The following is a 24,863-nucleotide window of genomic DNA, read 5'->3' on the forward strand; positions in this document are numbered from 1 at the left end:
AAAAAGATCTATTTCAGTACAACATAATTAAAAAAGAGGAACAGTAAATATTTTTCAAGAGACCTCTGTAACGAAAAATTTAATAAAAAATTTTGATGACATGTGACCAGTTGACAAGGAGTTAAATTTTAAAATTGCTTTCAAATGAAAAACAACAAGTCTGTAACAATTATATGGTAAATAATACATTCTTTCACAATAACATCGACTTGTAATACAGCAAGTGTCTTCCACGTTTGATCTATGAACTATAATTGGCTCAGGAAAGAAAACAACATACTTCTTCATAATGATCTCGGAAGCGCCCTTGGTGAAGAGTCTGTATCCACCACCTTTCCTCGGGATGACAGTAGACATGCTCTTCCTAACGCTATTGAACGTGTACACCCGTGTGAAGGTTTCCTCAGGTTGATCGTCTCGTATCGTCTGATAGTTCATGCCCAGGGCTACTACGAATCCAAGTAAGGCACATTCGGTTTTATTACCGACTTGAAGCGGCAATTCTGTAGGTTCCTGCGGGGGCATTATTCTGGATGTGTACGCCGAATTAACAGCGATAGCTTGAATTATTAAGTTTCCGATGTGCGACGGGATCTCCGAGAACTCGGGGACCTTTTTGCTCATTTTCTCGCATATGTACGACTGAACGACGGTCATCCGGTTGGTTGTCAGGGTACCAGTCTTGTCCGAACAGATTGCCGTGGCGTTACCCATAGTTTCGCAAGCATCCAAATGACGTACCAAGTTGTTGTCTTTCATCATTTTCTATACACAGAGAATCATACATAATTGTATACTCATACATCAACAATATTCCTTCACAAAATTTTAATATCAAATAAGGAATAAAATGAAGAATTTACAGAATTTTAATATTTCTCTATCACTTTACTCTATTCCTTGTTTTTCCCTGTTTTTCTCTATCATCTTAATTATTAATTTAGAAACAAAATAGAAAGGAAATATTTATGACAAAGTAGAAAGCTGTTGAGTGCATTCCGATAACTTAATATGGATAGAGTCTTAAGAAATCTACAACCTTTAACGCGGAGAGTAAATCTCAAGAGTGCTCCTCTCTACAGTGAGGATACAGTGACTTTTAAAGATTTATAAATAGAACAGGAGTTCATTTTGTTCGTAGAAACACAATAACGCTTTTTCAAACTATTTTACTAATTCTGAAGTTCTGAGAGAATGAAATTGATGAATAGTTACCTTAACGGAATAAGCGAGGGAGAGGGTGACAGCTAGAGGAAGACCTTCGGGAACGGCGACTACGAGTACCGTTACACCAATGATCAAATGCCGCACCAGATCACCAGCGTACATATTTTTCCAAGGTTTCCCTTCTATCACAAACGTGGTAACACAGAACTGAATGACTAGAATGATAACAGTAAGCACTGCTATGGTCGAGCCGGCATAACCGATTTGTATGGCGAGTTTAGTTAGCTTGGCTTGTAAAACACTCTTCTCTTTCTTCCCTTCTGCTCCGCCCGCATGGCTGGCTGCGTGATGGTTCTCCCCAGCCTCGTGCTTGCCTCCACTCACATGGCTGTTTCCAGTTATTTCTCCAGCTTCATCTCCTTCATTAGCAACATACAGATTCATTTGAGTTCATCTATAACCACACCGTCTGAAGCTCGATTCCCATTTCTTCCTTCTTGATTTATCGTCTTTTAATTAATTCTAACTTTAAAACAACACAATTTGAAAGTAGTAATATTTAAGAAGGTGCAGATACATTGTTTGATTTTGGATTTTTATATAGCAATATTGTCCAAAATTACATAGGAATTAGATGACCAGTGGAATCGAGTTTCCTCGTACTGCATTTACAACTACATTGCTTTACATACTCTAACTAATATTATGATACTGGTGACTAATGTTAGTAATCAGTATCTATCAAAGAAAAAGAAAAAGAAATGTAAACGGTACCAATAAGCCGGCAAAATGGAGAGAATATAATCAAGAATTAATCGAAAAGCATAACAGTTACATGTTATGAAATAGAGGTGAGTAAAATTATTATAAAGTGTACAAAAGAGAGAAAAAGAGAGACAGGGCGCTATTGAAATAAATGCAGAAATAATCAGAAGCTATACAAAACTTTAATAGCGGCTAAGATTCTTCTTCAAATATGCATAGAACCACTGCTATTGGAAGCATTCACAGAATCAAATATAACAAAAGGTACAGAGAAGCACGGATGAGACATAACTTTACTCTTTCACGCTGTCTTTATAAATCTTCCCCACTTAATTTGTACGAGAACAAATGGATCAAGAAGACAAGATAGGAACAATAGAAGTGAAAGAAAAAAGTAGATTGATTTGACAACAAATTTCTGTCTTCACGTTACAGAGGCCATATACATAAATGTATAATATAGAGAGTGCAGTGAACGAAACATACAGAGTGGTGACATAAAGGACAAAAGTTCAAACTTAAAAGTGTTATCCTATTTATCTGTAAGTAGAACTTAAAAGATTTTTCGTGACGCGTGCGTACTTTAAATAAAAATATACAGAAATCTAGAAAAAATTAAAAGATCAAAATTATTTTTTAAGATAAATAAATAAATACGCGCGCGTGCTCATTTAATGTATATGTCGAACATCAAAGTGATGAACAGTAATGATTTATGATAGTACTTTATTCACCTGTTAATGACTTCTTCTTCCGCTGCTTCTTAGCCTCTAGATAAAAAAACGCATGCAAAACAAAATCGATTAGCAGTCTATCTAAAAATGTAATATGCCAGTCGTAAGTTATGCCATATTTTTGAAAATTCTCTTTCATTCTTAATCTCCCGATTTTTATCGTCTTTTCGGTTCTTGTATTCTAGCATAATACTAATTAGTAATCCTAAATGAACAGCCCAGAAGGTTTTTCTTTCTCTCATCAATGCTAGCTTCGTTTTTTGTTATTGTTGTATGTATTTGTAGTGTCTTTTTTTTCTTTTCTTATTCTGTTAATTACCTCATCTGAACAGAGTATTCAAGGGACAGTGTAAAGAAACATGTTATACAACACTTAAAGGGCCTTCCAGGTTGTGCAACATACACAACACACAACAGCGTAAATCACAAGAAAGCAAACTGGATTTATGTCTATTTAATCCTTTGTAAATAGTCTTAAGGTCGATTCTTACTATTAACGTTTGATATTTTTGAAATAGAAGGTGGTATAAAGATATAAGCTGAATCCCTGTTCAAAAATCGAAAATTAGAGAGTTGCTTACCCCACCTTCTATAAAAAGTTAGTAAGAATTGATCTATACGTAACAGTAACACTAAAAATACTTCTAACTCATTCAACGGAGGGTTTTTATACATAAACACATAAGACAGAGATACGAACATTAACAACCAGATGCAGGCTAATATAAATATTTCAAAAAAGGCACATGATGTGAGTAACTAATAATAATAGTAATAATAATAATAATAATAGTAGTAATAATAATAATAATAGTAATAATAATAATAATAATAATAATAATAGCTGCAATTAACGTGCGATACTAATAAATATTTAACTGCTTACTTAAAGTTTAATTTCTACGAATTTGCAAGATTTTGTACTATTCTAACCATTTACTTTCTACTTCATTTTTCAAAAAATTTTTCTTTCTTTAATGCAATATTACTCTCAATGCAATGACGATAAAGTGAGCTATGAGCTAAATGTTTTCTTCAAAGGAAAGAAATTAGTATACCGATCAAGGAGTCATTTCAAAAGTACCGCAAACACATGCTAAGGAAAATGAAAGTGTCACAAATAACTGGAAAAACTAAGTTCACGATAAAATATTCTCGCGTCAATCCAAAATAAACACCATGCGTCAATTGTTGGTTTTCTACTTTTCTTTCACGTATTTTGTGTCATGCGTTTCGTAATACCCGCTACTGCTCTCTCTTAAAACAATTAGTAGTTAAACTTGTTTGTAATTTATTCGTATAAAAATTTCTAGCATTTTTCACAGGGGGGAGAGTAGCGAGTTCCAATTAATTTTTTAAAGTACTATAGTGGGAGAACTTGGCAAGTCCTACCATTTTGAAAACAAAATTATCCGTAATATTTGCTTCCTTCAAGATGCCAAGATAATCATTTTAAATTCCGATGATCTTCCTTAAATATTTTGTTCTCAAAATGATAATTTCCGAACACTACACTACTTTATCTTATCCCAAAATGTTTAAGAACTAATTCAGGACACCTTGCATCGATCGTTCCATTCCCCACTGAAATCGAGTTTACATACCTTTCTTCATCTTCTTGATTTCTTGTTCTTGTTGATCAACAGCAGCACCCAACAAAGTAAAGATAATACCAGCCTGCGAGTTAACGCCCACAGCGGTAACTAACATTTTCCCAGAACCCTCCATCACATGTGTACCTTTAGAAGGGTCAGAAGTCACTGTGATTACCATCCCAACACAGAAAACAAATTTAATTATCGGTGTTCGATCTGTGAAACAGAACCCTCACCTGAGAGTACCATGGGATCGAACGATTCTCCTTTTTTAACATGGTCTGACTCTCCGGTTAAACTGGACTCATCCACTTTGAGATCGTTGCTTTGTATAAGGATACCATCTGCTGGCAGCAGGTCTCCATATTTTATCTGAATTGTAGATTACCCAATTTAGGGAAGACCTCATTTATGTTTTTTCGACGAAGTAATGTTCGTATCCCGAAACTCATTATCGATGCATGTGATTTATTGACAAATTCTCAGACAAAACGATATGTTCAAGAAGTTGCCAAATTTAAGTACAAATATTTCTAGATTAAATCATGTTATTGATTCAAATATGGGCTTTCGTGTTAACCAGAGAATCGTAAGTCGTACTTGACTGCATTTGAAATACACTTTCTGCTAGTAGAATCTAGTCTAGAGTCTGCTGCACATACCTGACATATATCACCAACAACAATGTCAGTCACAGAGATCTGTTTGACCTCTCCTTGCCGAATGACAGAGAATCTATGCTCCCCTTCTATCCGACTTTGGAGACCCCTAAACTGTTTTTCCTTAGAGTAATCATTGGAAGCTGTTACTATTACCACCAAGATCACAGAAACAAATATAGCAGCTCCTTCTATCCAACCGTACTTTGATTCATCTTCATCTATCAAAGCTGTAAAAGTTCATAAAAAAATGCATTTTTTTATATCTTACAGAATACGTTTATTCTTATTCTTTACCCAATAGCTAAGAAATAATATTAAAGTTCATACTTACGTCTCTCCTCATCATCTGCTGGCTGATAAAAGCTAAGACCTAATGAAACCAATGCAGCTACTTCCAAGATGATTAATGTAACATCTTGAAGAGCTTCCCACACTAGTTGTAGAAACGTTTTTGGTGGTTTTGGAGGTATTTGATTGGAACCAAATGTATCTCGTCTATGTTGGATATCGGCTGCTGATCCACTGAGACCTGCACAGTGAAAGTAGTTTCTTCTGTGAATATTTCATTTGTACATGCATATTTTGAATCATAGAACTACACAAGAGTAGAATCTTACCTTCACTGGGTGAAGTGTATAATTTTTTACAAATCTCCTGCACACCACCATAACTACTGATTTTATTGACACCTTCACGTCCCCGGAGCTCCATGAGCTCACGAAGTTGCTTAAGAGTGATACCATATTGGGTTGGTCGGCCATCTATTGTTGCCATTTTGCTTTGTACACCGACGTTGGCCTAAGCCAACTCTACTGTACTCCTTCACGCTAGCAGCTCGTATTATTCTCTGGTGTCACTGACACCACTGGCCTCCAGAAAATTGGAGGGCCAACAGCTGCAACAGATAAGAAAATCATCCTAAAACTCCATTCCATTCAACAAATCTTTCTTATATCAAGGACTGCCATTCTCAAACTAAGATATGCATGGTTTTTATTGCTGTGTTATGAATGCTAATTAAAAAATAAGCTATTAGCATATGATAATGGCAATGCGAGTCATAGTTATTTAAACAGATGTGTCATTATGTCATAATTATATTGGTACTTCTGGTCTTGATGAAATGGTAAAAAAAAAATGAGATAAATATCCTTATCTCATGATACTACACTATCAATATTGAAAAGTCTGACACAGAAAGAGCTTTATGAAAATGCAATTCTATTTTATATCACCAATAGTGAAAGATTTCAAGGTTATATATATGTATGCAGTTCAAATGGCACCTTAATTTTTCCATAGGCAATGGACATTATTATTTCTAAGAATTAAAGTTATGCAATTTCTCTAAATTATCAAGTACATATAATCATAGGAAATCAAAGATTCATTTTTATCAAATATTAATATTCTAAAATATATTCTATATATATCACAATAGAAATCATAATACTCCTATTTGGTAGAATCAATACAAGTGATGAGAGGAAATCCAAACAACAGGAAATACAAGTCATTGAACTTTAACATTATCGACTGATAAGTACAAACATTGAAAATCGCAAGAATTGAATAAAACCTAAAATTTACAATTAGTTATGAAATAACGGGATATAATTTTTTAATCAATATCCTTCCCACTTCAAGAAAACAGTTATAAAGTGAACTTATTGAAACTTTTATTCCATACATTTTTACATAAATAAGAAACTTCTATTTTCTTGGAAGCATAAAAAGAGTTGTAATTAAGCTAGGACACCTATTCTCCTTAGAAAACATTCAAGTTATGGAAAACAGATTATTCTGTGGCATGCCATTGATAATTCAACTAGTAGCCTTCAAGACTTACACTAACGAAAGTAATTTAGAAAATACATTGCTCCTAAAACTAATCTCTGAACTTTGAGCGCACACGTAACCTAAACCTCAATTGCTATTCCTGAGTTATGCAGTAGACAACCACTCAGTTTAGATTAGAGTTAAGTTTCGTAACTTTAAAATATTTAATTACAATTTATATTCTAAATCTTCCACAATGCCAATGATAGCCTACATCGTTTAAAATGCAGAATATATGTTGAATTAACTAAAATAAAATTAAATAAAATAAAATTTAATCTTATCTACAATTAGACAATACTAACTGGGTTTTACATAAAACAGAAAAGAAATAACTGTAAAGTTAAAAGTTCAGTAAATAACTTTTATTTATAACAGTTAATAATTTCATTCGATCCCTGGAAAATCACAAAAAAGGAGTTGTTAGATGCGATAAAATAACCGTAGAGCGCTATGGACGTAAAGTAAAAGGCTGCCACGAGTGGCCTGGCCTAGACTGTCATCGAACGCCGACATAGTTTTGAGGTTATGTACCTTGACAAATGAGTCATTACTGAGAGACGGCAGTAAAAGTGGCAGACACTCTCTTCCGAAATGATGTCACAACGAAGAAACGATGTAACGGGAGCTTGCAATTGAACGAACATCGACGATATAGCCTGTCTAAAAATAACACCGATCGCGGAAAAGAGACAGAGCGACGACAGAGACATAGGGAGAAACACAGAGGGATAGAATAGCCCGTTTACCTTCTGGTGACAGTTTACGTGTTGACGGCGACAACAGATCGCGAATTGGCATGCAAACTGACCTCCCCTTCACTGGTTACGGCCACGAAGCTTCATTCTTCCCTGTCAATCACAGAACGTGCAGAAACCCTGATTCGCGACACGAACACCGCTCTAGGCAGCGAACTTGCTCGCCACGGAAAGGCGTGTTAAGTGAAATAAGCCATTAGCAAAGTAGTAATCGATTCGTGTTGCCCTCTAGCTGCTCGCACGCGTACTGCGCAAAGTTTCACTATTTTCCACTGGTTCCACTTGCGGCTCGATGCTCTAAACCATGATGTCGTAAAAGAAACTAACGTTATTATAAATTGTAATGTTTCTAGTGTTATGTGTCTCATGAAAGAATACATCCAGAAACTTTCATTTCATTGGTAACGAGATACGACTATCATGATTATTTTGGTCAAATTTGAAACACATGTGAAAATGTATATAGTAGTTACAAGATATTTATTGAAAGTATACACTTCTCGAAGATTATCAAAATATTTGAACAACCAAAGTATTTACTATATCAATAAGCCACAATATTTAGTGAGGCCATTTTTAGCATTAATTGTATATTTAAGACTACTATCCATGCTGTATACTAATTTTTCACTGAGTATATGTTTGCAATATATGTGTGTGTGTGTGTGTGTGTATTTGAATATTATATAAATTTGAAATCAATTCGAAAATGTGTGTATATATATATATATTCAATATATTATCTCATTACAGTGCTAACGAAATCTCGAAAAGTTTCGTACAATGTAAAAGAAATTTTCTGTGGTAAATATGCGTATAGTTTTTGGAGCCATTGTACAGATTCATCATTCTAAATTATAACCTAGAATGTTTTTAGATTTATTTCATAAAATTTGTACCTCTTTCTGTTCGAAGTTTACAAAATTTTGATTTAGGAGGTTTGCTTCCGTTCAATTGTTTAATATTGAAATTGTCCAATAAATGTACGAGCCATAGAGAAATTCCACTATTTTCTACTAGATCTGACACTGTAAGGTAAAGATGAACCAATATTATAACTGAGCCGTGGATATATATGCAGATTTATATTTTTATGAATTTAAAATTTTATGTAATTTAAAAAAACAGAATCTAGTTAGAAAATAGAATATTTTAAAATAGAATAGTGTAACTTAAATATTATAACAAGTAATATTCTATAATTCTCCATGACAACTACAATAAATTGAAATGCACCGTAACATTTTATTTTTGCAAAATATTACATTATATTTGCGCTCCTTTTTCTAGTAATGTTATCCAAGTCATTCACATTATTGATAATTATTTAATCCATGAACCTTATCTTTATCTCATTTTAATTATTCTAAAAAATTTAGTGACGTAGGTGACCGATGACCACAGTGCGGTAGAAAACGCGTTAACTCTTTCACGGATCAGTTACTCTTAGTTCCAACGAGACGTTTGCTATGTAATACCGAAACTTCTTAACAAATGAAGCGATCCATAGAGAATTGCTTTGGTAAATAACTTAATTAATTCGTGTAAGTCGAGATATGTAGGTTGTAATCTGTGTCGTAGATGCGAACAGTCGCGAGCGTTTTGCAATATGTAATTTACGATATCGTTGAACACACGAGGCGGAATTCAACACAACAGAGCCGATACATCACATAACGAGTCTCGCAATCAACTGAACGCTCCTGGCCGTACATTTTTACTTGGAAAGTTCAACCTGATTCATTCATCACGTTTACGTAATTTTTACTCACAACTTTATTTTCATCCTATTACAAACGAACTCCCGTTAAACAACTAGTTACCGCAGCCTTAAATACCTATTAACAACTGCTGTATGACAGACATCATCGTGAGAGAACGAAAATTCGCGATGATCTAAGCGAAATGATCGCATTCCTCAAGGGTATCTTATAGAAACTGCTTGTGCGATAAATCACTAAACAGCGAATGTTCATGCAAATTCGCATTATTATGAATATAATTTAAAAAATGGAACCTAGATAGACAACTGTTTTATCTACTGAAGATCATAAGGAGTACATTTTGTACTGCTAACGATATTTTCTTCATACAAATTTCGGATGATTTAGTTTATAAATCACTAGATTGGTTTGTTCATATGAAATATGAAACATCTTGAGAAACGACTGTGAATCTTCAAAGATATAATATACACCATAGATTTTTAAGTACTTCATACTTTTACGAGTATAATTAAGGAAATGGAATCTAAATAGAAATTTGTTTCATCAACTAAGTGTAACAGTATATACTCTTGGACTTTAACTATTTTATATATTCTTGCATATTATATGCATTGTGTACACTTTTTCAGTCTACAAATGACTTTGTTCTCATAATTTTCTCTTGACTTTTTAAGTCTTTCAGATACATGTGAATGAAATAGCTGGATTACAAAAGAGCTAAGTATAATATATATGGATTTCTATACCAATAGTAAGAATCAAAATGCTATTACTGGATCTATATCTATTTCTATAAATAAATTCGTCGGTCCCTTTCTCAGATAACTTTGTCTTTCGGCCAATTCTAGTTTTTCTACTTTTAATTTTAAAAGCGAAAATAACGTCATCTTATTTATTAATATATTTCAATGTTTTTCATGTTTATGCTGTGCCTTAAGAACGTTAAGCTAGATAATTAAAAATCCTAGACTAACAAGAGGATAGATTTATAAATTTCTCGTTAATTTCGTTTTACTCTATTCTTTTTCCCAAAAGTCGTATGTAACAAATTTCATAAAAATAATGAGATGCCATCATCGAATAACGTAATACCGATACTCGACGAACGGGAAGCAACAATTGCCTCGATTTTTTTATTCGCAATAAAGTCAACACGGTTTATCGTGTTTTAGTAATCGACGCTCTTTTTTCTACCCCAATAACCACTCGTATTTAAAGAGTGTCGTTTAACTAAAAGAAATTGTTTGAAGCGGTCAGAGGCCATTTCCTTGGCCGCGTGGAGGAAAGAGATATTTTCTCTGTGCTCTATATTTCGAGAGTACGTGTCGATATTGTTGATTGAGCTGAAGAGCCGAGAGTCGATACGGGGCAAACAGAGCGGCAAAGCAAGAGGAGAAGAGGGAGTTACTAAAGAGAGAGGAAACGGAATTCTTTTTACCATCCAATTCCAACTATTTTCGTACTTTCACGCGGATTCCCTTCCATTGTTTACACTCGTTCGAGCACTCCAGTCGAGAGAGATAGAAAACGTGGAGAAATTCTTGTTATCGAACTTTCGAAAATTCTTTTTATTGTTCGAGAGATGGGTTTATCGTAATTTTATTTTTCAATAAATTTTCATCCATGCTAATCGTCGTACACGACGTCTTGTGATCATTTCACACCAATCATCCACGCAACTTAACCTAAAAAATGATCGCCATTTTATTTTTCAACAATTTTATTCTACGTTAATAGTTATATTGATGTACAGATCTCAATTCATATTAATCGTCCTACGTGTATGACACCTAAAAAATATCGCATGAATCATCAACGAACTTAACCTCAAAAATTATTACCATTTTATTTTTCAACCGATTTTATCCTACGTACAGGTAGGCTATATCGATGTACAGGTTTTTATTCACATGAATCACCGTACGTATATAACCTTAAAATATACCGCATGAATCATTTGACAGACTAAAAGATTATCGTAATTTTATTTCTCAACGATTTTAGCTTACATTGATCGTTGTTTATGGCATTTTAATAATATTATACGAACCAACGATAAACCTAACGTATAAAATTTCCGATTTCTCGATTTATAGCGTTTGCAGTTGCAATTATGCCTGGCAATTTTCTAGGCGATAAAATCTCTCTTTACTCGTAGCCGTGTGCTAATGACGCAAAGTCTATAGAGAAATCGTGTAATCTCGCTCTTTTTCTCTCATGTAAGTTATACAGGTTCAACGGGTGCAGAGTTGTGACCGGGGGTGGGCTTCCTTAATTAGAAACTGATTTGATGCGAAGACTAACTACTGCCATAGTAAGCGTAAAGATGGTAAACTGCCCTTATTTTTAGGCGTTGTTTTACAATTAATTTCACGCTCTATCCGTATCAGGGGCGCGTTCACGCGGGGTTACCAACCTTCGAATGAAAAACTCCACCGTCTTTCAGCAGCGAATGACACACACGCGCCATCCGTGCTCGTGCGCGTGCACATACACATAGACACAGAGGATAATTGAGAAAAAGAGAGAGATTCTGGTATTATGCGATGCACTTTTTCGAGAATGTGAATCTTTTTTCATACGAACAATATTAATACGATCAATGAAACGTTAACGGCAATCGATCCATCAATAATCCCGGGAAATCCAACAATAACTCCTCGCCCTCTAATTATAATGCCTCACGGGATCAGTTTTCACTGAATCGGATAAAATTGCTCTATTTCGACGCGGACTTACCGCACGGACGATCAGTGTATATTTAGTGTTTTCACGTGTTTGAACTGTACTGTTGCCCACCCTGAACGACATACACACACGCTCTGTCTTATTTCTGGATTCCCTTAAAGAATTCACCATACCTCCATCTTTCAGGGATTAGCCATGACCGCACGTGTCGGTTGCCAATTATATTTTTGCTAATATGTATTGAGTTTCCTATCTGTGTGTACTATTTCTGTCGTTTTGTACCTATGGACTTGGATAGAGGATAAGTGTGTTACATGCACTGTAACACATACACTTATAACGTCCTATATCCTGCAGTATATATATATATATTAACTGTATTACATACACTTATCATCTAACCAAGTCCATAGATTCACAGCACACTAATACTATACACAGATAGGAAACTCGATATTAGCTCTGGAATCCCAATAACCATTCGTACTGCAGATTTCTATGCACTTATGGGAAATTTAAAGCTGCGAAACTGTATAAAATGCACATAATACGCAAAATTACTTACTTCTTTAGGGAACGTAATAATTTAGCGAAACATAATAATTTAGACTACGTAACTGAAACTGAAAGTGAAATAAAGCTAAAATAGAATAAATTAATATTTCTAGTTTTTTTTTATTAAAAAAAGAAACGAAGGATCCGAGCAAATTTACTAGATACACTGACTCGCTGAGGTCAAACGAAACGACATAGATAGTTTGATGTGAGTTTAAGTCAACGACAAGAAATGTACGAGGAAAGAGGAGAAAGAGATACAATCTTTCTCTCTATTCTCATTTCTCATCTAATCTTCTCACGTAATTTACCATAAGAGCTCATTACTCGATTTACGTCATGATTTCAGAGATAACGTTCCGCTAGATGGAAAAATGTAAATCTATTAAATCACTTGCGACAAGGATGATATTTTGATACTCGTGATTGCAAAATCTCGATTGTAAAAATACGTTAATGACAGATAACGCAAATCGGTCAAAATCTAACGCGCCGATACGTATCGATACCGTTATCGAATCGATATGTATCTACCGATGCAAACATAACCTAAACTGGAGCTAACCTAAATAACATTATCGTCCATATTATCTTCTGGAAGAAAAATTCTAGTACTGTAATTTCGCTTTTATTAACGACTCACGTTACGTATATTATTCCGAAATATTGTTTTCTGTTTTTATACCATGAACTACCTTAAAATTTCATTAGCATAGTAATTTAGATATAACCCAATAAGAGTTATCTGAATCACCAAAAAATTAATGCAACCTTCCATTTCAAAAAATCTCTAGTGGCCCCTTTTTTCAGTCTACGATTCGTCACAAAAAATAAATTGGTCACAAAAAATAAATTGGCCACTAAAACAGTACGCTATTTAATTACAGTAAAAACGAAGTTGATATCTCCATTAGTTTCTAAGGAAACGGATTGTAGCACTTTATCCGGACCACCCTGTATACTGTATAAAACACCTAAAGTACTTTCCACAACGTTTAGTACATGAAATAATTTTCTACTTCAGTTCCATTTTTCGAAAATTGTATTCATAAAAGTATGAATTCGCATAAATATCCGCAGTCCAGTAATGAGAATCGACCATAATTGTCACCATGTATTCATTAAATAGATCTAGATAAAAAATAAATCTAATGGTCAGATTCAAGCTCTGTAGCGTAGAAATAGAGTGGGATGACCTTAGCCGGTGCGAAGAGTGACAATTAACCCGCGGAACAGGCGAGATTTACAGCGCAGAAAGATTTGCATGCATTTGTGCATTCGTATGCAATTACCCGTATGGAGCGCGCGCGCTGTCGAGTGCCATACAAACCATTCACTGTTTCATATCTCATTACTCGCGCTTTTCTGACTGATGAGCCATGTAGAATATAAAAAAACCAGAGAAAGACATCAGTCTACGTTTCATTAAACTTTGCAGAATTCTCCACCATCTCTCAACTTTCTATTATTTTACAGAATTTTAACCGAATCAATGCAGCGACGAGGTTATTAAATATTATCGACATCGGTACAATCGATTTTCGATGGTTGCACCGAATCGATTATTAACGAAATCCTGTTGGTCCTATCTTTTCGGATTTTCATTAATATATAGGGCATTAATCTTAAATTCATCATTGCTATATCTTAAAGACGCGTTGTATAAATAAATTGCGCGTTATATAAAACATTTTGAATATGTTGGTCATACACATATATGTCACGATTGTGGTGGTCAAATTTGAAATCAATCTGACGATGCATATACATAGAAGTCACAAGACATTTATTGCAAACATATATTTAGTAAGAAATTAGCATACAGCACGAACAATTTTAGCTCTCGACTGATATCGTTGAATCATATTTAATTGCTAACAATTTACAATACATTTAACTTTAATTTGTATCGTATATTTTACAGAATAAAATAATGTCTCTGTCACGTAAAATACGAAATATAAATTGATATAAAATTCTCTAAAATAAAATAATTTTATTCTAAATAACTCGGAATAATTGCTGACGCAGCGACTCCAATTAACGTTTAAATATATTCTATAATAAGTAAATTGCACATATTTATGCAAATTCATATTTTTATAAAGACAAACAGATGAACAGAATCTTAGCAGAAATTTGTTTTACCTACTGAATATTGTACGGGTGTAGGACGTTTATGTATATTCGCATATTATACGTACTATGTGCATTTTTGCATTTATAACTATCCCATAAATGCATAAAAATTCGCAGTCTATTAAGAATGCTGAATATTGGAGACTCGTTAATACCATGGATTAAACTGTTTAAATACTTCCGCTTGTATCATTATATGTCTTGTAGCACTTATGTACATTTTTAGATTTATTTCAAACGTTACCAATATAACAGTAACAGACGTGTCTCACTCTTGCGCTAGTGAAAATTCAAAATGTTCCCTATAACACAAGAAATATATATTTATAAAAAAGCTCTACAAGTATTCTACGAGTATTTCATTAAACTTTTGGAATTCCGGCTATTATATCAGAAAGCGTACTTACGAAGAAAGCCGAGCGCATATCTTCGACACTGACAACGAACTGCACAGACATACGCACACGTTCACACTGGACCGAATATTTATAAACCCAAGGCCGGTAGGACGAGACACACGAGGGTCAACGAGCAACTTCTATAGAGGATTGTCTTCCGCGAGAAGCACGGTTCGCGTCTATAATTCCGCCGGGTGAACGAATTCGCGAAACGCGACTATGAAAGAAAAAAATTTACAGACGGCCAGTTGGTTGTGCGCGCCACTCAATGGCGACACTAGCACCACACAGTGGTGTGGTGGGGAGAAAGAGAAGTAGTGGTGGCAGTAACTAAAAGTAGAGAGGTGATGACGACCTTCTCGCAGCCAGCCGCCGATAATTAGCCTGACAGATTTTAAGATATTGGGGCCTAGACCGATGTAAACCGGCAGGATTGATAACGTGTCGAAGTAAAGTATCGTGTAAACGTTTCATGACGCTAATGTGCTTCACGCCGTCGTATAATGACGTCAATCGAGTCGACGAGGGGCGGCGCGGCGACGGCAGGCGAAAGCAACAGGAACACACACACACACACACACACACAGGCTATACAGTGAGAGACAAAAGTATTAAATAATACAGTTGGAATGTAAAAATAAAAAAATATTTCTTATATTATTAAACATAATCGAATATATGTCTGTTTCATTACATTCGGATAATTACAGAAATAAATGTACAGGAACAAACTGTTAATTAATTTATTTGATTATTGAGATAGAAGTATTTATATAGTACAAGAGATGATCCAAATACAGACTAGAGTTTAAATATGAGCTAGTTGAATTTCTAAACACGAATACTTTTACTTTTATTTTAAATATATAATTTGAAAGAGACATTACCTTCGTTCAGTTTTTTTTAACTTTATATCATAAAGCAAACACGTTTTAGACATATATACTGCCATCTTAAAAATCTTGAACGGATTTGGCAATAAATCCTGAAGTAGAAATGCTACATCATATTTAGACTATTTCCTCTACTAGTAATTAATATTCGCATTATTAAAGTAACAAGTTTTTAGCGAAATCCGAAGTTCCATATTTTTCAAATCTTTGAGAATATTTTATTGTATTTGCGAATTCATCTTTGTTCGTATACATTTATTACTGCAACTGTTTCTGTACAATATATAATTACACACATTTAAGTATATTTAATAACAGAGAAAATATTTTTCTTTTTATTCCCATATTCCAATCGTATGAATATCTTTGTCTGCCATTTTATATGAACGTAGACATACGAGGTGAAAGAGACGAGGGGTGTGAGACCGATTAAACATGTACAGAGCGTCTGACATAAGAGAATTTAGCTCGAATTTCGTACTTTCGTGGAAAATCGTCGCAGTGCTGTTGTCGGCGCGTTATATGGAGAAAAAGTTAGTCACACCGCGTGACTTGAATGAATTTATTGATCTGATCTCCTCGGACCGACCTCTGTCACGTGACTCCCATTGCGATACGGAATAAATGACCGACATATTTTTTGGTAAACGCAGGTTGTTCCAGTAACCGTAATACGGTCGACAAAGAGGCGATCTTACACGAAAAAAAAGGTCGATAACGTAGAATGAAACTTTTCACATGACAACACGTTTCCGAAAGAGCCGAGTTTTGAAGATTTGTCGAGTATACTGAGAATATCAGATAAGCGAACTTCATTTTTAACGAGGTTTCCTATTTTACGACAAGGTTAGATTCTACGAAGAATCGACTTCTTGCAATTCTTATCATCATTACCGGTTATTAGTAGTATATTAGTAGTAGATAATATAAGCAACCTGTAGTTATATAAGAAAACGAAAGGAATATCAAATATACGACCTTCGCTTTTAGGTTAGAATTGCGTTCCGTTATTTTACAATAGAGCTAAGAAGATATAACGTAGGATTTGAATATCACGTCAGTGGACTGATTGTATGTAAAAAATTGAACGTTCAACATGATATATTATCGTGAGTTATATAGGGTAATGTAACTATGACAGTATAGTGATATATCTTATACGGAATGTTGGGCTTTCTGTTGCTAAAATGGCACGATCAGGTGATGACCCAATTATTTTGAGCAACGTAGCGCTTGAACTGGGTATCACAAAGGGAGAGCAACGTCCGAGATAGTGTTCAGAATTACGTCAATGTAGATGGAAATAAAGTAATAAAACGCTAGATAAAAGGAGTCGTACAAATCTTTTTATTATAGTACAGATTTCCACAAAAATGTCTACGTCGCGGAACTTCATTTACAATAAACGCTCGGCTATGTGAAAAATCTCTTTCTTTTTTTATCTCGTGTACACATTTTCAAATTTGGCATCGCGCGATAAAGAGAATATACTACTCTCTTTCCTGTTGTCTCGAATCACGTTCGCCAACAGAATAAATAGTAAGAACTGATTGATCTAATTGATATGTTCTCGATAAGGGAGATATCGTAGCATTTTTTAAACACAAGCTTCGATAAATCTCTCATTATGTGAATGATCGTTAAACACTGTTCGATATAAATATAAAATAATAATAATTAGACGGCGGATTTTTATGGCACATTAAAGAATGCAAAATTGCACAGAGTGCGCATAATATGAAAAATTATATATACAGGGTGGTTGGTAGTAACTAGTAGTACAAGCGGAAAGGGGGTGATTCTACGCGAAAAAAGAAGTCGAAAATATAGAATAAAAAATTTTTTTTTTAATTTTTTTAAAAATCTACAGTGAGATCCGTTATAACGAGACGCGATAAAGTGCGCGCGTACCGAGCTGAAATTCAAAGTCGATTTTCTCGAAAACAAAGCCTCGAACGAAAAATTTTTATTCTATATTTTCGACTTCTTTTTTCGCGTAGAATCACCCCCTTTCCGCTTGTACCACCAGTTACCGACCACCCTGTATATCGAAACTTTTATTTACTCCTTCAGATTCTTCCAAATTGAACCAATATGATTGGTATATTAAATTTGTATGAAATTCGCAATAAATACTTTGTAGCTTGTACAACTATGTACACTTCCAAATTGTTTCCAAATCTGACTAAAGTAATCAGTAAAGTCGTATACCACCAATTACCAACCACCCTGTATATATAGAAGTGCAATGTACATGTAAACCACCACGTATCCCGGAGAATATTACGTAAATAAAAAAAAAATCCGCGATATAATATAAATGTAGTATAAAATAATATAAAATTTATAAAATATGTATAAAATAATGGATTTGTATGAAAATCTAGTGATCAGTTATAAGTCTGTTACTGACCAGTAACCTAACCCCAATTGACAAGAGAAAAAAGGATTGAAAAACCAGACCCCTTGCTATACGACAGCAGTAAAATGACAATTCACGGAATCCACCGTTAAATGACGGCAATTTCAACTTGGTCCCTCCCACTAAATCGGGATCTGCCTTCGGTAAAACGATACAGACAATCCTACGCAAGACATACCAAAATTTACGAACCTTCGGTGATTTGATTCGATACTGGCGCCACACGGAGAAAATAAGAAACACATAGCAGCACACAGTGCCCCGGTACATACATATACACGTGTGCAGAGATCGTGATTCACTACGGAACAACAATAACACGACAGATTCTTCGTAACGAGCGTCATAATTGGAAAGAGATCTTCATGCAACATGAACACAGCGACATTGTGATGTTACATTACTAATCAGTATTCGTCACGCTAAACGCGACGCCTTCGTGGAAACGGTGAACGAAGGCATGCTCGTGACCGAGCATTATATATAGACTCCGCACGACCGCTATTATGCCTTCACTATTCCTCCACTGAGTTTATTTATGTAGATGTTTTACACATACACAGCTGTGAAGTAATAGGTTATGCACTAGTTGAACCGTCTGTGAAAAAAATTTAGTAGACGAAATTGCTCGCCAGATTCGGATAAAAATGAGTAGGGTAACATTTCTTTTTACAGAATATTTATCGAGAGAATAAACATGAAAACTAACCTCATATACTTTCTTTTATTCTTCACTTCTGACTCTTTTTTTATTTATGCAATATTACTTTCTTCCTTTTACGTATAATTTTAATAAATTAATTTAATTTTGCACACAATCGAATGTAAGCATTCGTGTATACAGTGGCACGAAAGTACACCGACTCCGATATAATCTTACCAATATAATCTTTAAAATTTACCAGTACAATCATTACAGTCATGTTTCATTGTGGCGATAATAAAATATCGAAGTGTATTATGTAACACATATGTGCAGTATGTACATAAGAGTTTCCTATAGCGATTAAATAAATACCAGATAAATAAAATAAATCAGTAACTAGTATGCTTATCGATAACTAAACATATTGGAAAAGAAAGGAAAGAGAATTTGCTTTACTTAAATAGATTAAACTAAACTAGCATTCTTATCAGCTAGTAGTTCGAGTAACTAAATAAATTGAAAAGGAAAGGACGGTTGGAATTTACTCTTTATTTAAACTGACTAAACTAAAGTGGTAACTAATATCGTTAAGTTAGTAATTCCAGTAATTAAATGCATAAATTGAAAAAGAAAGGAAGCGTAAAATTTCTCCCTCGCTTTCTCATTAATCATAATTCAACGACCGACTGACTAATTGTTTCGATCTCATTAATGTACATTATTAATGGAAAATCCGTTGGTCGACGAGATGGTTGCTACTCCCACCACGCGTCATTTAAGTGCACAGCAAATATTGACTCGCGCTGTGGAGATAAGGGAGGAACATATTTGGAGAACGTTGAAAGGAGCTGGAGCTAAAGAGAGAGATGGATATATGTCAGTAGAAGGGGCATGCGCTTTAAAGGAATACCAACGAACAATCGACATTTACGATTTTCAATGTATATACACCGTGTACAGTGTTAGCATGAGTCGCACGCCACTGAATGCGTAACCAAAAAGAATTCCTATCGCAGAATCTAACAGGCTTGGCTAGGCACTACCGTCATTGTTTTTACGCGTAGGCGTAGACAGATGCATATTCAATGTTTGAAACGACCGTTCTATATCGGGTTACAAGTTGGTTAAACATCGTGTTAAGACGTTAGTAATTTTCCAATAATTTTTATCTCTTTTTAAAAATATTCACCGATCAGAATCCAAAAATAGTATTATATACGTATATACATTTGAGTTAAGCAAACTTCGTAAATCTAAAGTAATCCTAACCTACCTTAATCTGATCTAAACTAAAGATTGAATTTTGAATGAAAGGAGTTTGATAAATCTAAACCAAATTAGTCTTAACTTGATCTAACCAAATCTGAAGTAAAGATCAATAGCACTAGTGGACGAGTAGAGGGAAAAATATGAATCTAGGAAGACTAAACTAAAATAGGAGAAGATCTATTCAGAAATCTAAACCAAACCTATTCTAACAGAAATTTAATATAACGCTATAACCTAACATCGCTTATCTACAAACTCGATGCTGTGATTTATCACTTAGTAAATTTATCCAATGCACGTGTAAACAGAAGTGTCTCACGAACCAGAAGTTCAAAATTGAAACTAGTATCTTTAAATTATACTCCTACTATCAGAAAATACATATAGAGTATGTACGAAAACATTTTTTGAAACATTCAACAGAATGGATTCAAATTTGTAAGATGTGTTCTTGCATATTATTTAAAAAAATGAAGCAAGGATTGGTTATTTTGCTGGTCCGAGGGTATCCCGAGCGGCAATAAACACGTTAGTCCGTTAGTGCAACACAACTACCGAACGAGTTCGCTCGCGTGTATTCAGGCATTTTAATCAAATTATTCCGCTCTGACGTTCCCTCGATCCTATTTCAAAGAAACGATCGGAAGTCCGGTATCTATGGCAGGAAAGTTTATCGCTTCGCATCCCTTCGCTCCGCTGTAGTTCTATGAACGATATCCAGGACCAGCCGACGATCCCGCCCTCTTCTCTAACCTTTCTCGGCTGCTCGCCTAATCTACACATCGTACGATGCAATTTCGTTCGATGCAAGGATATCTAACAGTTGTTGAAAAGGGATAACTGGAAGCCTGGAATCTGTGACACAGAACTGTGCGTTAACCTATGCCTGTACGGGCTCGACACGCAACATAGGAGGAAACCGAAGTTCCACGATTTCGTACGAAATCTCACGAAAGTCCTACCACCAAGGTAGTAACTAATAGCGTTACGCATTTAAGGAGAATGTCCCGCTCCTTCCGGATCTTTGGACGCATGTATTTAAATCAGAAGAAATGGAATACATTGTATTAATTAAATTATATAGGGTGGCCACAAAGTTTTAGTTTTACTTTACAATGGCGGACAAAAGAAAGTTTATAAAGTAACAGAAAATATAAAAAGTATCATAATTTTATAAAATGAATTTATATCTAATAAGAGTAATGAATAAATATAACATATATCACAGAATAGATGATTGTGATCAACGGAATGACAAATTTCCAATACAAATGTTACTAAAATTCACAATGTATCAATTCTAAGCTTTCTTTTGTTCGTCATCATTAAATAATATTTAAACGAATAAGTCGGATTTTCTTCTATCCTCGCCACGTATGATGTAATCATATGTTGAAATTATTATTCTTTTTACGAAAATATATTACTGGAAATATTCTGACGAAATGCTGAAAGGCAATGCAAAATATTCAAAAATTTCTTTAGATTAGGCGCGATGTTTATTTTTATCCAGTCGCCCTAACGTTTGAATCGTCGCCCACATTCATCCACACCCAAAATCGGTCCTGCTTACGATCGTGGGCGGAAAAACATCCTCCTCGCGGTAAATTGTTGCGAAATTAACAATTCATGGGCCGATACGCGCCTCATAGTTATTTAATTATTGGGAAAACAAACGTCCCTTGGCATCACTCGAGCGTAAATAAAATTCCGATAGCTGTTCGAATATTCCCTCTTTAAATTGGAACATTTCTAATCGTTCCAAAATATCCACTTCGAAATTTCGAATCACAAATTAATCATTGCCATTTTACGAATTTTTGATATTCTCAGATTATCTTCGTTTTCTTATACGTTCAAATATTTGCTCGTTTGAACCTCGAATGAATTCCAAATTCCTAACCTAAAGTATTTTCTGAACACGACATTCGTTGACACTTTATATTTAATATAGTGAATTCAATTTCTTTAGATCGTTTACTTAAAACCACGTTTAGAATTATCGATACATACTTTCGATTATCTGCTTTCTTGATTCTGCGAGGAACCACCATTCCTAACCTAAAAATTTCCGCGACATTCGACAACAGTTTATAATCATGTAATAAGTTTTTTAGATAGTTGACCTATGACTATGTCCAGAATTATCAAGCAAATTAACTGTAGTTTATCGACTATCGTTCGAATTTTCAACGAACTTTCTACGAGTTAATATTGACCCGTAGCGACAGCCAATAGTGATTCATTTGTAGGACAAAGTGACACACTGTAAATGCAAATAAAGTGAATATCTACTTGTTATGTGCAAAAACACGAACCTGGAAACATCGACCAGCCAGGATATCTCGTATTCCTGAATCGTGACGCACACAGTGTTATTACGTCACGAATCTTGGGATCGATACGTAGAGCTCGTATTATCATCTACGACAAAAAGCCGGACTTTCAAGTTTGGCTGAATTCAACCATAGTCCATCTCGGTTTTCATGACAAGAAATCTAACGAGATAGTCATGGACACATTTCTTACGGGATTATCTTCTGAATATCGTTCTACGTAATTTTCCTAACGATATTTTCTATTAGAATATTATTTCTTATATTTTGTTATTTCTCTGTAAAAATATCTCGATTTAATAATTTGTTGTAGGATAACACAATGACGATAGCATATACAAATTTCTAATGATATACACTTTATATCAAGGCTATTTTTATTTAAGTATACTTCCTAACCTATAAATAATGAAACAGGTTTTAGTGGATTCAGTATAGTATATACTAATTGTATAGTAGGATTTTATAACATATAGATTAATATTAATATACTATAGTCACTCACTTCAAAAAGGCATTTTTATTTAGACGCATAAAGTAATAAAACAGCTCCTAATTGGGCTAGCATAGTATACTTTGCAACGGAATTCTATAACATTTTATTTTAATAAATATATCCATTTCATAGGATGAAAACTTTTGTTAATGACCGTATGTGAAATATGCGTACACCGTTGCGATAGAATTGTGAATAACAAGAATACTTCGGTGAATAGGAATTATCCGCAGGACTTTCAGCACACCATTAAGGAAACCTTCCCTTCATTGAGGAAAAGAATCATTTCCCAACCCAATCATTTCAATATCGATCATTTCGTAACCTAACAAAATGAACGTTCTCTCTTTGTTCAAATATTAGAAGGTAATGCTTGATACGAGGCATATGGGAATAATAACAGTAGAAGCACGTCTGACGACGACAATTAATTGTTAATTGTCCTGTATCCACGTTTGTTGTAACCCAGTTAAGCAATCCAGGGTTAACAAGAATCTCCTGCGTCACCACGCTAATGGATAATATTAATTCAATATCGTACTCGATGGAACACATCCTATTGAAGCCATCCATATAGCCCATCCACCTTCTCTCTATCTCTTTCCTTCTCTTGTCCGCCATATTCTGTGTATAAATACTCAGAGGCGTCAAGTGTACCGGACATCGCGCAGCGAAAGTGTTACAACGAACGTAACAATCGTGACACCATTATGCACGATTTAATGCGCCGGTTAAGATTAGAACCAGAAAGCTAAATAAACCGTTAAACTGCCAATAAGGTTAATTCACATCAGACGTCAATGAACAGGAAATTAAAAGCGTCCGACACGCGGGCCCTCTATTCAATCACCCGGTGACACTTCTTTGTCCTTTTTCAGATCATGCAGAAATACGCATCGATCTAAGGATAAAGAAGGACTGCCACGGTCCAGGAACCTCTCTTTTGATCACGTGAGATGTCACTGCGGTTCGACGGACAGGTCCTGGATCGGTTATGCTTCGTAACTACGCTAGGGATATGCTAGACTATTCTGATACGTTAGAACCATGACAGAGGTCACGACTGTTATAATCCAAATGAAAAGGTATTGTATAAGAAATCATAGCTTATTTTAATGTTTGATCTCTTGATTGATATCATTGGGTCACGAGAGAGCATAATAATTTAGGGTCAAATTACTTTGTTTTGGAATCTTTAAATTAATTTTATTGCTAGCATAAAGACCGTAAAATATAAAATAAAATTAAATAACCCTAAATATTAATAATTTACATTAAGAAATATAGGCTATAGAATAGCGACATTATGCTTCTAAAGTAATTATCAGCAACTTTGAAGTTAAAAAAGTAATTTAAAAGGCAAGGTTACTTTAAAAATATACACTGGAACATCAATCGCTTTTTTAAGAGTAACCGATAGATAATACTGATATCGATATAGAATTGCAGAGATTCGATAAGAGGGGATTTCTTGGAAAAGAGCGCTCTCCAACGAGAAATCGAGCCGATGTGACGTAAATTGGTGCTGTTATTCGAGGTATCGTGATCTAACAAAATTTCTGATAACCTATACGTTATCTAAATACACAATAAAAGAATTTCCTATCGTAATTAATTGTTTCCAGAAGTTAACGTCATATATTATATCAAGTAGGTGAAGTTTAGCAAGAATTTCCTGCAAGCAGAAATTCATTTGCAAGAAAGGATTTTCGAGAGTTTAGAGAATATCAGAAATTCCCTGGTAATATTTATCGCGTCTGCTCTAGTTACAATA

General features: G+C 34.6%; 1 protein-coding gene across 24 annotated transcripts in view; it reads right to left on the reverse strand.

Moving 5' to 3' along the window:
• LOC117242425 (plasma membrane calcium-transporting ATPase 3) overlaps positions 1-24,863 on the reverse strand; it is an 83,688-nt gene that overhangs the window by 36,832 nt on the left and 21,993 nt on the right. For 19 of the 24 annotated variants that reach the window (XM_033509070.1, XM_033509068.1, XM_033509069.1 and 16 more), the window contains 8 exons: positions 5,541-5,818; positions 5,255-5,452; positions 4,924-5,150; positions 4,498-4,633; positions 4,271-4,405; positions 2,667-2,702; positions 1,216-1,586; positions 281-765 (listed from right to left, as the gene is read on the reverse strand). In XM_033509070.1, the coding sequence (XP_033364961.1) occupies positions 281-765; positions 1,216-1,586; positions 2,667-2,702; positions 4,271-4,405; positions 4,498-4,633; positions 4,924-5,150; positions 5,255-5,452; positions 5,541-5,697 (1,745 nt within the window). In that variant the 5' untranslated portion in view covers positions 5,698-5,818. Of the gene's footprint in view, positions 1-280; positions 766-1,215; positions 1,587-2,666; positions 2,703-4,270; positions 4,406-4,497; positions 4,634-4,923; positions 5,151-5,254; positions 5,453-5,540; positions 5,819-7,511; positions 7,818-14,873; positions 14,932-15,036; positions 15,264-24,863 lie in introns of those variants that run through there. The other 5 variants (XM_033509063.1, XM_033509065.1, XM_033509062.1 and 2 more) reach the window with 5 other exon arrangements.

This window comes from Bombus vosnesenskii, unplaced genomic scaffold (genome assembly GCF_011952255.1).
Source record: "Bombus vosnesenskii isolate JDL3184/JDL3185 unplaced genomic scaffold, Bvos_JDL3184-5_v1.1 scf7180000016274, whole genome shotgun sequence".
NCBI lineage: Eukaryota > Metazoa > Arthropoda > Insecta > Hymenoptera > Apidae > Bombus > Bombus vosnesenskii.